The 14,227-nt window shown below is 34.0% G+C and overlaps 1 protein-coding gene across 13 annotated transcripts in view; it reads right to left on the bottom strand.

Moving 5' to 3' along the window:
* CDH18 (cadherin 18) overlaps positions 1-14,227 on the bottom strand; it is a 444,808-nt gene that overhangs the window by 108,215 nt on the left and 322,366 nt on the right. For all 13 annotated transcript variants that reach the window (XM_015854439.3, XM_032442474.2, XM_032442475.2 and 10 more), the window contains 2 exons: positions 10,990-11,284; positions 2,250-2,369 (listed from right to left, as the gene is read on the bottom strand). In XM_015854439.3, the coding sequence (XP_015709925.1) occupies positions 2,250-2,369; positions 10,990-11,284 (415 nt within the window). The remainder of the gene's footprint in view (positions 1-2,249; positions 2,370-10,989; positions 11,285-14,227) is intronic.

Raw genomic sequence — 14,227 nt, 5'->3', positions numbered from 1 at the left:
AAGAACCATGTAAAAGCCCAGTTGTGACTCCTCAGATGGGGAAATAAATGGGCATAAATCCCTCAGTGCTACACCTCAGTGCTCCTTTGGGTCAATTTTTAAGATTAGTATTCACATAATAACTATGAAGAACTTGATGTCTATGTCTGATAGCTTCAAGAAGCTTCACAGATAGCCATTAGAAATTCTTAAACTTCAAAAAAAAATAAAAATAAATAAAATAAAAAAATTGCATTTTTATGAACATTGAGACTTTTCCCATTCTTTTTCCTTGCTATGGCCATTCCACTTCTACATTGTAAAAGCAACTTGTGCATGTCACTGTACATTCAGAAAACTTCCAGAGAAAATAAAATTAAGATGGAAGTAAACAATTTAGACCTTCAGGAAAAATAGGTCAGAGACTCAGAAAAGTGATGCTCTTAGAAAATCAGTGGTTTATAAAACAGGAATTCAACATGAAATTTCATAGTGAAACACTTTATTAATCAAGACTTTCCCATCATTTCTAATATTCTACTTCTTCCCATTATATCATGCCGAATTAAATTAACTGCTATTCGGGAATTAAAAAAACAAAACAAAACAAAAAAACACAGAACAACATAACATTAAAAAAAATCAAAGTTTTCTCCATTTTTTTCACTGTCTACATACCTTATAAGGTATATATTCTTTCCCTGTGTAAACATTCCATTAGAATAAGGAATCAAAGCATCTCCATATTCTGTACACATATTAAAAACAATTTAAGTTCATGGATGTCATTAAAATCTTTCTTAAAGCCTAAGACTTTCAGAATGTAAACATACTTCCATCTGCTTTCTTCACAACAGAAGCAAATACTGGCATAATATTATTTTCTTGTATGATACAGATCTGGCACTGAAGACACCCATTATGATTCTTCATTGAATAAATAACAGCTCCCAACTACATGTTGCACACCATTGTCAAAAGAAAAAATATAGGCCAGTGACTCAGAGTGACAAAAGAGAAGCAAATAAAAAGCCAGAGTTGTATTTCTAAGTAAAAGAAGGGTAGAGAGAGCTTCACTACTGTACCACTGATTTGCTACATGTACCCCAGAATGCTTTTACCTGTGTCAGCTCACAGTCCGCAGGCTAAGGTGTGTACCAGCAACTATTTCTGGCACACAGTATGAATGGAATTGCATCAAGTTTATGCCCAAATACTTCATACAATCCTTCAATGCTGCCCCTGTCAGGCCTTTCACTGTTAAGTCTTTCTAAAATGAGTTCAGCAATTTATAGAATAAGTTAGGTCAAGAGACATCTTGGAGTCATCTAGGCCAGCCTCCTACTCAAAGCAAGTGTAACCCAAAAGCCATCCCAGGCATTACAGACACATTTCTCTTGTACTGACGCAAGCACATGATTCCAAAGACCACAGAGACAAACATACACAAGACACCTATATAAAAAAAAAATAAAATTACAATAGAAACAATTCATACTACACTTTCTTGACTTTAGCACAATTCTCTTTCGCACGTTAAGTTTAGGGATCCTGCTAGATAAGTAGAAAGGATTTCATTCTTTGATATGGAAAGGGAAAAAAAGTTCAGATGAAAAAAGACTTCTTATGTTTTACTTGTTTAATATTAAGGACTATAAATATATCCTAAAAAAAAGTTCTGTCATATTTATAAAGATAACAGCTCTCAGAAAATCTAAAGATATTAACCTTCAGTTCCAAAGGAGATTTCTTCTGGTGATGCACAAAGTGTAAGCATAAATAACTTAGCTCATCCTACTTCTTGAAACATATAACACAATTTCAGTGCAATGGCAAAACAGTAGTTTTATAAATACAAAAATTATATTAATTTATTATGGGATATGTATTGAGGCACATAATAATCCTCCTAAGCCAATTCTTCAGGCAAAACAAAGCATTTAAAATCATAATATATTCAGCACACTTGAGTCAATTCCTAAACAGAGGCTTGAAAAAATGTGAAAGTGCTATTCCACTTTTGCTGAATGGCTCATATCATAGCATAATGCAGAATTAATTCGGTACCCAGTCGGCTCATTTTAGTACTCAGTGAAACATAGCAACTCTAAAATTTCATAGTGTTAAAGCCAAAAGTAGTATATAACAGGAACTAAAGAAAAAAAAAATCCCACACACCCACATATTTCGTACACTGGATTCCATCTACCAGACTTTAATAACTGCAACATATTAACCAGATTACACTGATAGATATGTAAAACACTCACCTGTTTTAGGGTCAACAGAGAAATATGGCTGTCCCTGAAGAATACTATATACTACTCTGGCACTGTTTCCATATGTAGGGTCATCTGCATCTGTTGCTGTCACCTGCAGAACAGATGTACCTGTGTATATAGGAAAACAGAAGTTAGTTGATAATACATATAATTTTATGGCAAATAGGAATATTTATAGGTACATTCCTAAAACGTTTGCATTCCTCATATTCTAAAACTGAGAGATCAATGGCATTGCCTCTGTATTATTATTATTAGTAGTAGCACTGGAATTAGCATTAGTACACAAGTCACACTGAAAGTAATGCCTCCTATTTATTACCACAGAAACCATGATACAAAGAACACAGTAACCCTGCTTAATAGAGCAAAATCTCAGCTACAAAGTACTATTTTTCAGCACCACCTCTACTAGCAATGCATTTTAGCCAGTGATGAACAAGAGCCTGTATGCCACACGTGTAAAGATCTGCACCAGAGGTGACTCAGTGTCACTTCTGCCACTGCTGAAACACACTACCTGCCACCTCACTGTGCTCACACCCACTACATGGTCTCATAAATATTCAGTAATTTTTGATGAATGTCAATAGAGGCAATTTGTATTTTTTTCTATTTTTTATTTTTATATTTTTCTACATGGAGAAATTCAATTCCATACCTTTTCTTTGTATACACTCTCATGTCAGACACTATCTTGTCAGGAAAATATAAAATACGAAGCATTACTTTTGGAGTAATCCTCAGAATTAGTATTGGTAAATAAGAGCTGGTTTAGCCTAGCAACTGGAGTGCTCACCCAGTGCCAGTCTCATGTACCAGAAGATGCAGGACTGAGCTCTAGCTCTGTGTTTAGGGTGGTAAGGCACTGGAACAGGTTGCCCAGATATGCTGTGGATGCCTCATCTCTGGCAATGCTGTTGTACAGAGTCCTGGGCCCTAACAGGTTGATCTAGTACCTTGCCTAGAGGTTAGAAACTCCACCCATAGCAGGGGTGTGCAATTAGATGTTTTTTAAGGCCCTTTCCAACCCAAGCCATTCTATGACTCTATGATGATGATTACATTATATTTTTATATACACTTGGAAAAAAAAAATAAAACCTTATTACATGAACATGAATATATACAACTTTGCAGCATATGTATTTGCGCTTGTTCACACATACAGACCCTAAATCTGAATATTTACTTGAGTTCTGAACAACTCATATTAACAGATTTCGGGATTATCATCAGTTGCAGTACAAGTTACTACTGAAGTGCACATTTAAAATAATTTTCATAAATGGCCCCAAATCAATGACAGCAAAGGATAAATTATTAATAATAAAACCTAACTGAGGGCAAAGATCCATAAATCAAATAATTACATAAGAGCTGACATAGTTCCACTGATGAATACAATATTTAAAAAACAAACAAACCAGATAAGAAGTTTAAAAACATTTATATACAGCTAAGATATACCACTAGAAAAAATGATGTGCTAGCAATTCTGATTATTTAGGCAGGATAACATATCAGATGTATGTTTTAGAACATAGAAAGAAGTTTTGCATAGATGTAATGAATATAAGTGATTTTAAATGTACAGTATTTTTCGAGACATTTAAGAATGATTTTTTTTCTACCTTTGCCCAATACTTCACATAAGAAACCAGTAAATGAAAGACAATCAAGATTCTGTCTTCTTCCCATATGAATGTTCTTCCATAAACACAGCTTTCACCAGACTCTTTTAGTTCAGTATTAAAAGAGGAAAGGTGATAAAAGCACAGGTTACTCCTCCGTAATTCTGAAAATGGCTTCGCAGCTAAATTAGCCATGCATGTAGGCATCACTTGCACTTTGGGGTGTTCAATTTCACACTTTAGTTCTGAAGAGAAGTATGCTTTTGACTTATATCCCTTGATCTCCTTCATTGTACTTTGATTTGCCTCATGGAAGTGTTTTAGAGCATGCCAATTAGATTCCTTCCAATTAAACTAAACCAAAAGATGTGCAGTAGCAGCATGGCTGATTTACCCTGACTGCAAAGAAACATTTGGTTTTAGAAACCAGACCAGAGCTAATCTGAAAGGTTTCCTGAGAACATATGGTAGGAACATAGAAACCAAGGTACACAGTTTCAACCATTCAACTTCATAGGTCAGTTTCCAACGCACAGAGCTATCTGTTAATGTAACATAAAATAACTTTTATGTTAATAATCAGCATATATTGAGAACAGAGATACTTAAAATCATTGGTTCTCACTTAGAATACTGGAATGCAAACATTCAAATCTTTGCATGTATGTACTTATTGCTGTTCCAGAAAGTATTCCTTCATTCATGGAATACTAACTTGTGCATCTACCAGAGCTTTAGTAAAAAGGTACAGAAAACATGACTGCATACTTAAATACAGTACCTTGTGGTCTCCAAAACAGCCCAAACGCATAGCCTCACAGCTGACAATACAGTAGATAAAAAGATACCTCGATAAATTTGAAAACTTGAAAACTGTAATAAAAACCAAGCTGAAGCTAGTAGTCTGTTTATAGTTATTCAGGAGTTAATGGTAAAATTGATTAAGTCACTGAGAAATTTAAATACAAATTAAAGTTAGTTTAATTTTCTTAGAATATTCTAGTCCTTTACTCAGCCATATTGATTTGTTATCTGATTTTAGCATAAGAACTCATGTAAACAACCACAGGCCACCTGAAATAGAGGAAAAGAAAGTTTTACACCTTTCACTGCAGCTCACCTAATTACTATGAGTATGTACTACCGTAGCTCAGCTGTTGTATTTAGTGGTGAAGATTAATTCATAATTCATTTATTGTTTATAGCCCTATTTATAGCTTTATCATTTTAGCTTGGAACCTTACTTGTGGAACTTTTAAACATTACCAAGTAACTGATACACACTGATTTTATTCTTTTCAACTGCATACAAGAAAGAAATCTATTCAACTGGTAGTCACCAGTTTTCTTACCAGAGTGGTGGGCAACTTTTCTACTTTTTTTTTTTTTTTTTTTTACTTAGAGATTCTTCTGCTTTAAGAAACAATGGTTTCTGCAGCTGCCTGCTCTTCTTATAAGTTGTCTACCTATTTGCTCTTTTTCATAGCGCTCTTGAAATTCAAGGTAGGCTTTGGAATGGATAAACCTAGCTATTTCAGATAATAAAAATACATGAAATAGATTTAATATTTAATGGTACTATAATTCCTCACATACATTCTTCTCCACTTTGCTTATTTTAAAAGATAGGAAATCAAATCTGAGTGCTTATGTTGCTCGTTTGTGTGGGACAAAGAAAGAGGGGCTAAAGAATGGAGATATTTCACATGAGCAGCTAGCAGATCATTTTAGCATGAATGGAACGCTATTATAAAATCCGGTTAAGTGATTTTCTAATACATATGTATCCCTCTCCTAGCAAACACCAGATAATAGCAATTTCATACTGAATAGTGGCAAAGTGTTCTCTTTACATCTGAAAGAACACTAAGAATCACAGGTTTTAACTTACCACCACCACCCTAACTCTCAAGCACTCTTTCAGTGCAAACTAGCCCAACCTTTTCGCTGTACTAGGCAAGCATTTCATTGTTTTAAGCGAGTACGTTCAGTATCTTAGATGATATACCTATACTGGCCTGTTATCTAATTCTTTTATTTGCTGAGCACAGAGGAAACAGATTGGAAAATGGTAGGATAAAATGCCTCACAGGAAAATAAAATAAAATAAAATAAAATAAAATAAAATAAAATAAAATAAAATAAAATAAAATAAAATAAAATAAAATAAAATAAAAAAGGTTAAAAGTTTATCTATTCATTTTACTTACTCCTTCAAAGTTAACGTCATTTTAATAATCTGACTGACAAGTCATGATCTCAAATGTATTTGTACCATTCTGATACAGCATCAGTTTTTGTTGCTGAATTGTACGTAGAAACTAGGTGTAGGGAACATTTTAGATGGAGAACAATACAGTACAACTGAGATGCCATTTTTAATGCTAAGCATTCTGAAAAAAAAAATAATGTAATACAAAAAAATACACATCTAATTTCCCCGGAGACTTCAGAATAGATACGAACATTGGACCCAGAGGCATACCTTCCATACTTTCTTCACTAACGTACTGTGAAAGTGCCTGTCAAGGAAAACTCAAAAATTCTGCCATGAAAGCATTCTAACACTCCACTTAGGCAATAAAAAAAAAAAAAAGACTCCTTTTTCCCCAAAGTGGAAGCTCTGCTTATTCAGAGTACAACTACCATTCCACATGATTTCCCTCCACAGTTTAGAGATTACATTTTGGGAATTCCATTTTCTTAGCTAATGTTTTATGCTGTAAAATACATCTGCATGCTCTGAGCTCCACTCTGTTAACTCTGTCTTTTTGTCTGTCAAAAGTAACAATCATTCTATTTGGGAAATCAAATTGTAGTTTGATATCAAAATCTTTTTTTGTTTTTACTTTTGTTAGTATCTTTACAATAAAAATGTTCAAATATCAAGGAGAAGCTGAAGGGAATACTTCAACCTGCCTCTCTGAAGACAAATTTTTAATGTTTAATGAGGTAGTTCAATAAAACATGTCTGTTGAGAATGCAAATCTGTATGCATGACTTCCCATAGTTTGCTGTACTGTTAAAAACTCAAATGGATCAATATTGAAAAAAAATTCAAAGAAGTGAAAATAAGGTGAAGTTTAATGAACACAGGGATTTCCTGCCTAACTACACTAATTCCTAAGCTAGTCTTAAATCAGAAACAAACCGATACAACATGTTTTACTTTTAATCTACATTAGGAAAAAAAAAATATTTAACCAGGAAATTAATGCTTGGAATACAGAGACCACAAAACTGATCCAAGATCATACTGTAAAAAAAAAAAAAAAAAAAAAAAAAAAGCACCCCATATTTTTAAGTTAGCTATCTTTATTTATATATTAAAATCAACCCCACAAAAACATCAACATTTCTCATGCAAATTGTATTTATGAACAGGTGAACAACGCCTTCCAAATTATCTGGAATTATGACTAGCTCACATTACAATAACCTGGGAGAAGTTCGAGAAGTTCAGAACTGCCCAGTATACCTATTAATTGCCTAAGTAGGATGTACTGGGAATACTCTTCTTATGCAAGAACTCAGCACTAGGAAAAGTTAATATGCAATATTTCATTATTTTGAAGCCATAAAGAAATGAGCAGATACAGAAGGCTTTTACTGACTGAAAAAGATTCTGTTTCCTTTTACCTTTAGATAATCAGCACACCCATCAACCATGAAACAGAGTGCAGCTGTAGCTCTCATGTTAGAAGTCATTTGAGATAGAAACTTTGGCTCTTCAACCAAGCTTTAGAAAAGTGGTTCAGTGAAGGCAAGGAATAGGTAGGCTTTTCTTCCCTAGCTCTTCATTGCAGGAGATAAAGCATGAATAACATGATAATTCCCTGAAACTGTGAATACTGTGATCTAATATTTGGCAAGTAGTTTAACAAAACTTCACTGTAGTCTCTTGTCAGTGACTTAAAAATGAAAAGCTTTAAAGGTCCTACACTTATTAAAAGCAGATTAAGAAAGAAAAAGTTATAGCTTATGGGAAAATAATATCAGCTAACTTCTTGGGGGCAGACAGGAACCTGCTGCAGAAACTAAGCAGCATAGGAGAAATGAAAAAACATCATCCATCACTTTGCATGAATACTGTAGAGAGTTTTCAATTTTACCACCTCTGTACCAAGTCCATGTAAAAAAGATATACGTATGGAAGGACTTTTTAAAGCACTGACAATTCCCTAGAAATTCATAAAAAAACAAGATGTAAAGTCACATATAGAATCCACATCTCAGTGTTAAAACTCAAGCTAATTATAGACGAAATGAAAATGGCAGAAGGATGAATATTATTTGGCAGAAAGAATATATCCTATGGAAGCCGTAATAGAATTATTCTTCCAGAGGCTGCATGCAAAAACTTGTTTACAATATGAAATAAACACAAAAGTTCAGTAAATGGAAAAGAATGATAAAAAATTTGCAAAGAAAATACAGTGCATGCCCATGGCAGATTGCTTGTATGGAAGGATACGAAAACCTTGCTTTATTTACACTACAGGGAAATTCTGTGGAGCAGATTGTTGACCTCAGGTAGAACCCGTAAAGTATTTAATTTTTAAAACAGAACATTAATGCTCTACCATTAGAACTTTCTTGGTTTACAATAATCCACTCTGATTTATAGCCAAAAATGTCAACATAGTCTAATTATTATAACTGCTCTTCGGAAAAGTTGTACTGAAATACTTAGATTAAGACAAGTACAAAATTATGACCAACATCTACATACTAACAATACATTTTGAGATAACAGAAATACATACAGAAAATAGTAATATTGACTGCTCTTGCCTTGGAGGATATCATTGACTTTCCCCACTGTCCTCCCATCCAGCAAGTAAAAGTCTTCCACAAACAAGAAAGAAAATATGCAATTAATTTAAATTGTCTTCTTATAAAACAAAGGGAACTTTAGAAAAGAGAAGACAAAGAAAACTCAATGTTCAAAGAAGAAAATTCATAAAAGGGAAGTTAAAAGCCAATATAGGAATAATAATGAAAGAAGAGAGAAGGAAATAAAAGCAGGTCAAAGAAAGCTGTTTCTCATTTTATACACTCTTGTTGTAAGAAGGACTGAAGGAAGAAAAGGCTCAGAATTATCCATGGCTGAGAGGAGACATCTGAAATAGCATACAGTGTGGGAGGACTTGGGAAGAGGACTGGAAAAGGATAAAAATGCTACAAAAAACTATGAGGAATGAAATGTTAGATTAAGACAATTATCATGTAGAGATGTATGTATTTTTCAGAACATTGCATATAGAGAACATTTTAAAACAAAACAGAACAAAAACCAAAACTATTCCTACATTTCACGGAAGTAGAAGTGACAGAAAGAACAAAGAGGTAGTCATGAAAGGAAGAAGAAAGTGAGAGGGGAAAGTGTTATATACTTTTGATACATGATAGTTGGTAAGCTTAAAAGTCCATTTAACATACTCTGATTTTGCATGAAAGTTAGAAGATTATCTACTGTACTCTATCTAAAATTAATGTCACTTAGGTCAACAAAGAATCCTCTGATTCAGAAATCAGTCTGTCTCTAGTCTGCCAAAAAAACAAACTTGATGGCTCAGAAATAATAGTTACTACATTTTGGTCTCTGCAGGATTGGTTTACTACATGCTAGCAAATGAATTAAATGCCACAGTTCTCTTGTATATGCATATACTATTTTAATATCTAATGTAGGTCAGAATTTCAACCCATTTAGTCTAGCCATAAATTTCTTTATATACTGTGAAACTGGTCTCCTTATATACATAGATTAAATCTCCCTCATTACATATTAAGATATGTCTGAACTCAGTATAAAAACATCACGTGGTACCAGAGAATATGAGTCAAATGTAGATCTCTAATTAAAAATTTTCACTTACATACACTTGGAGTTGCACAAGATACTCTCCCATCCAAAATAACATCAACAAGATAAAGATCTGACTTTCAAGTCTGAAACAAACTATTTTTGTTTTCTTCTGAGCTACTCATACAAATCATCACCAGCATTCAAATGGTTGCAAAGCATTAAGATTCAGTGACAACAGTAATGTTTGTATGTAATGATGAATATTGTTGTAAGAGCTGAGTAACTACATGTATTTGGCTATTTTTCCTATTTGATTTGTATTATGCAGAAGTCTAAAACCTACAATCTGCTTATCTGATAAACAGCAAGAAGAGAAGAGCATACATACATATATATACATATATATATATATATTCAGTTGGGAAGGTTAGATATCTGACAAATCTTGGACTCTACACTTGTGTCTTAGATGGAGTGTGTAGGTATTTTGACGGGCAGGATAAAGTGCATGTACATGAGATAATGATCTGCACTGTCCATTCATTAATAAATATAGTAGACTTGATAAAATAGGTTGAATGTCATGACCATTCTTCAAAAGTACTTATCACAAAAGCTATAGTTGCCTGTCTATCCTGAACTAATTATGTATGTTTGATATTGAGATCTCACAGCTATAAATTAGTTTCAATAGCAGAGAAGCTACAAAGAAAACTGATTGTATAATAAGGCATATCAAAGAATAAGAATTTCTGAACTACATTTCTAACCCAAGAAAAACAATTATCAACACTTATGGTGTACTTTGTTTCACTTTATAGAAATTAAAAACAAAAATATGAGAGTTTGGTCTAAAATAATCTAGTGAACTACTGTTCCTTTGGATTTATTTAATTCAGTAGATTACTGCTTTTGTAAACATAAAAGAATGAAATAAACAGCATAGCTGAATAAGGAAATACAAATATATCTTGTTTCTAGAATGCAAACTGCAGCTTGCCTAGGAGTGCAATGCAACATGTATCATAAACGATTCAAGAATAAGGGTGACTCTCCTTTACAGTCAGCATGTATGTGTATTGTTTCCTCAATATGAAAATCATTAGTAATATACAAGATTGCATTCGGTGTCTCCTTACCACCTCAACTGTAATACTTTTCACATCCAACCAATGATACAATACAGTGTCACAACAGTGTCAAACAGCATGTGGCTTTTTTTTTTTTTTTTTTTTCTCCCTTTGTTAAAAGACTGCTGAATAAAGTAACTTGTTTCCCTTACCCATTTCAGACATCTCTGGCACAGTAACAATGTATGGTCCATCTGTAAATTTTGGTGCGTTGTCATTGATATCCTGTACTTTGATAATAAACTCAGATTCAGGCTCAAGTGGCTTGTTTGTCCTTCTGTCAATAGCTTGGGCATGAAGTACATAATGCGTCTTCTGCTCTCGATCTAGGCTTTTGGTTGAATGGATGTCTCCCGTTGTGTCATCAATAATAAATATAGTTCCTGCTCCTTCTCCAGTAAGAATGTATTTGACTGATCCATCACCTTTGTCGGAATTGGAGTGCAGCTGTAGAATATATACACATAAAAATCACATAAAATGACTTATTAAGTTTCATGAAAGGTTATTGTACAAAAGATATAAAAATTATAATATTACTGCTAACACTGTTTTGCCTAGTTTTTAACCTTCTCAACTCCTGCTATAATTCTTCATGCACTATTACTGACAAGGCAATCATTTTACTCAGGGTCATTTCCAAGACAGTATAGTAAAAATTTTTTGTTTGAGATTTCTGAGGCTCTATTTTCAATCTAGAAAAGCTCCCTGAACCAATTTTATTTTAATTTTATTTTGGTTTGGTTTTAATCCTTTAAGTAGTACCTTAAAGTACTCACTGCTAGAAATAAAGCCTTGAGCACTAAGTCTGAGGCAGTCACACTGAGGATTAAAGTATGCTCAAATGACTGTTACTCAGCAGTCCCATTGCCTACACTATCTTCTGTGGCTCAAGGACAGCATCACTTTCTGCTGTGCCATGCGTCAGAAACAGGCGTCTGTCCAGGATTTCTCTACCTTTCTACAGAACACAGCTATTTCTTCTCCTTTCTGTCTCATCTGCATGCATTTAGACTACGTACAATGAAATTATGAACTCTGACTGATAATTCTGCCATTTCTATTGTTCCTAGTGCATACTCTATGATACAAAATACATGTAAAGTACAATACACCACTACTTGAGTAGAACAAAGCTTATAATTTACTGAAAAAATCCTGGAAAATCACTAAGTACCATGGTACATTAACAGATAATAAAAAACAGTCATCCATCCAGCTCAGCACTTCTAACTCGACTCTAATGAATTGTCTATTTAGATGTAAAATAAACACATTCCCTAGGAGAGATGATTTTTATTGTTTTGCTAAGCCAAGAGCCTTTGCAGTTTTGTTTTTGTTTGTTTGTTTTGATTGTTTTGTTTGTTTGCTTTTTTTAAATCCAAAGCTGTTAGAGGACAAAATCTATTTACTGAGACATACAATAAGAACAAAAGGATAATGCTGAAATGAGCAGTCTCAGCTATTGTGCATGTACACAGAGCTGTTAAATCAGAAGGGAAACTTTCTAATTTTAAGAACACATTCTTGTTCTTATAAAAAAAAGTCCTTACTGTCTCCCAGTATCTGCAAAGTGGCATTACTAACTACTCACAATCTCGGTCAGGCACAAACAGAATGCCAATTACTACTAACAATTAATGTTGCACAAGGTGTCAATTTCCAGATTCCTTTCTATAAAGGAAAAGTTCATAAACTATGAATAGAGAAAAAGTAAAACTTCTGGAGGTTCAAACAAATCATAAAATATAGAGATGCTGCTGTTTTCTGACTCCTTTCTTATATCTTTTTTTTGTCAGGTCTTTGTCTTGAATTTAAGATGAACAAACTTGCTATTTGTAAAAGGAATAAGCATACAAGACTTGATGACATTTTCCATCTTGTCTGTATTAAAACTACAGAATTGGGGTGACAAATTGTATATTTTGCTCTCTAAGAGTTTGAGCAGGGTGAACCTAAAAGAAACATCTAGAAAAAGTAAGAAAATAAAAATCAGTAGATACAAATGTTAGCCTAACTTCTGACAATTAACCTTATTTCCATCAGAGCCACAAGAGAACCCAACTAAATAACCAAATCAAACCAGCGTCACCACTGTGGACCTATTTTATTTCTAAAAAGAAAAAAAATAAAAATTTAAAAAAAAAAAAAAAAGGAGAAAAAAAAAAAAAGAAGAAGAAGAAGAAGAGAGATGGAGAAAGACACACAGAGGGAAAGGTCTGTTTGCTTAATATTTAAAGGGCAGCAGGGAAGTTTTACACAATTGCTTTTGAGTAGCAATAGGCAAAGTTCCAGTTACATTCTCCTATTATCTAGTTCTCCTACATTCTGTGTATATTGAGTAATGCTCTCATATTAAAACGCCAGCAATTCAAACTTCATAGAAAACCAAAATGATCTCTGAAGAGACTTATTAAAAACAAGAATAGAAGGTACTCTGGCATCCAAATTCTGATTTACTGTTATTCTATTTTTTTCTGATAATCATTATATTACTTCTTTTATAGCAGAATCCTTTTTGATAAAAGTATTCTTAAGTATTCATATTAGAAAAAGTTAACATTTGCCTTAAAAAGGCCACCTAACTAATAAAAAATAAATAAGTGCCATTACTTTTGGAGCAATGTACAGCTTGAAAGGCTGCACTTCTACAGCTGTGCCTTTCCTGATTTTTAAAAGAGGCATGAAAGCAAAATCCTAGCTGGATGACCGGGGACTCCCTTTATTTGCAACTGCTTTCATGACAGGTAGAAACTGCAAAGCAACACAGAGTCAGTGTACCATGTTCCATTCATCAGATCAGACATTACTTGCATGACCTTTGGGAAGATATCTTACTCCAGACTCCCAGAAAGCACACGGCCATTTCATTTCCCTGAGATGCTACCACACCTGTCAGTGACCATCACAGGAGCAAATACACCTACAGGATGAGACACTAATGCACTTCAGTAATGCAAATAAACAGCTCAGACAAACAAAAGATACAGTGGCATTTTTCCAATGGAAAGCATAGCAATGATACTGTAGTAGCTAAGTCCTAGACTATAGGAGGTGAGGAAAAACTCAAATGCAGCAGCCATAGGCACAGAAACAAAGAAAAGAAGCTGCTTAGCCTTGGTAGGCCTAAGTTAGACAGGGATCTCCAGCAAGAAACCCTGACCTCCACTGCCAACCCTTAAATGAAGCCTGGGAAGGAGTAGATCCTGGCTTCACCCCTTCTGGTCACTCAGGCACATTGCATTCAGCTGAGCTCTCCTGGGTGGTTCTGCCTTCCCACCAAGTGCTCAGACACTGGGTCGGGCTGTGACTCAACATTTCTTCTACACCCTGTCAGAGCTAGAAAATTGAAACATCGCAGGAGTCTTTTAATTTAAAAAGAAATACAAA

This window comes from Coturnix japonica, chromosome 2, assembly GCF_054131305.1.
Source record: "Coturnix japonica strain WE chromosome 2, WE-NBRP24, whole genome shotgun sequence".
Classification (NCBI taxonomy): Eukaryota; Metazoa; Chordata; class Aves; order Galliformes; family Phasianidae; genus Coturnix; species Coturnix japonica.
This window is presented reverse-complemented; position numbering and strand designations above follow the sequence as displayed.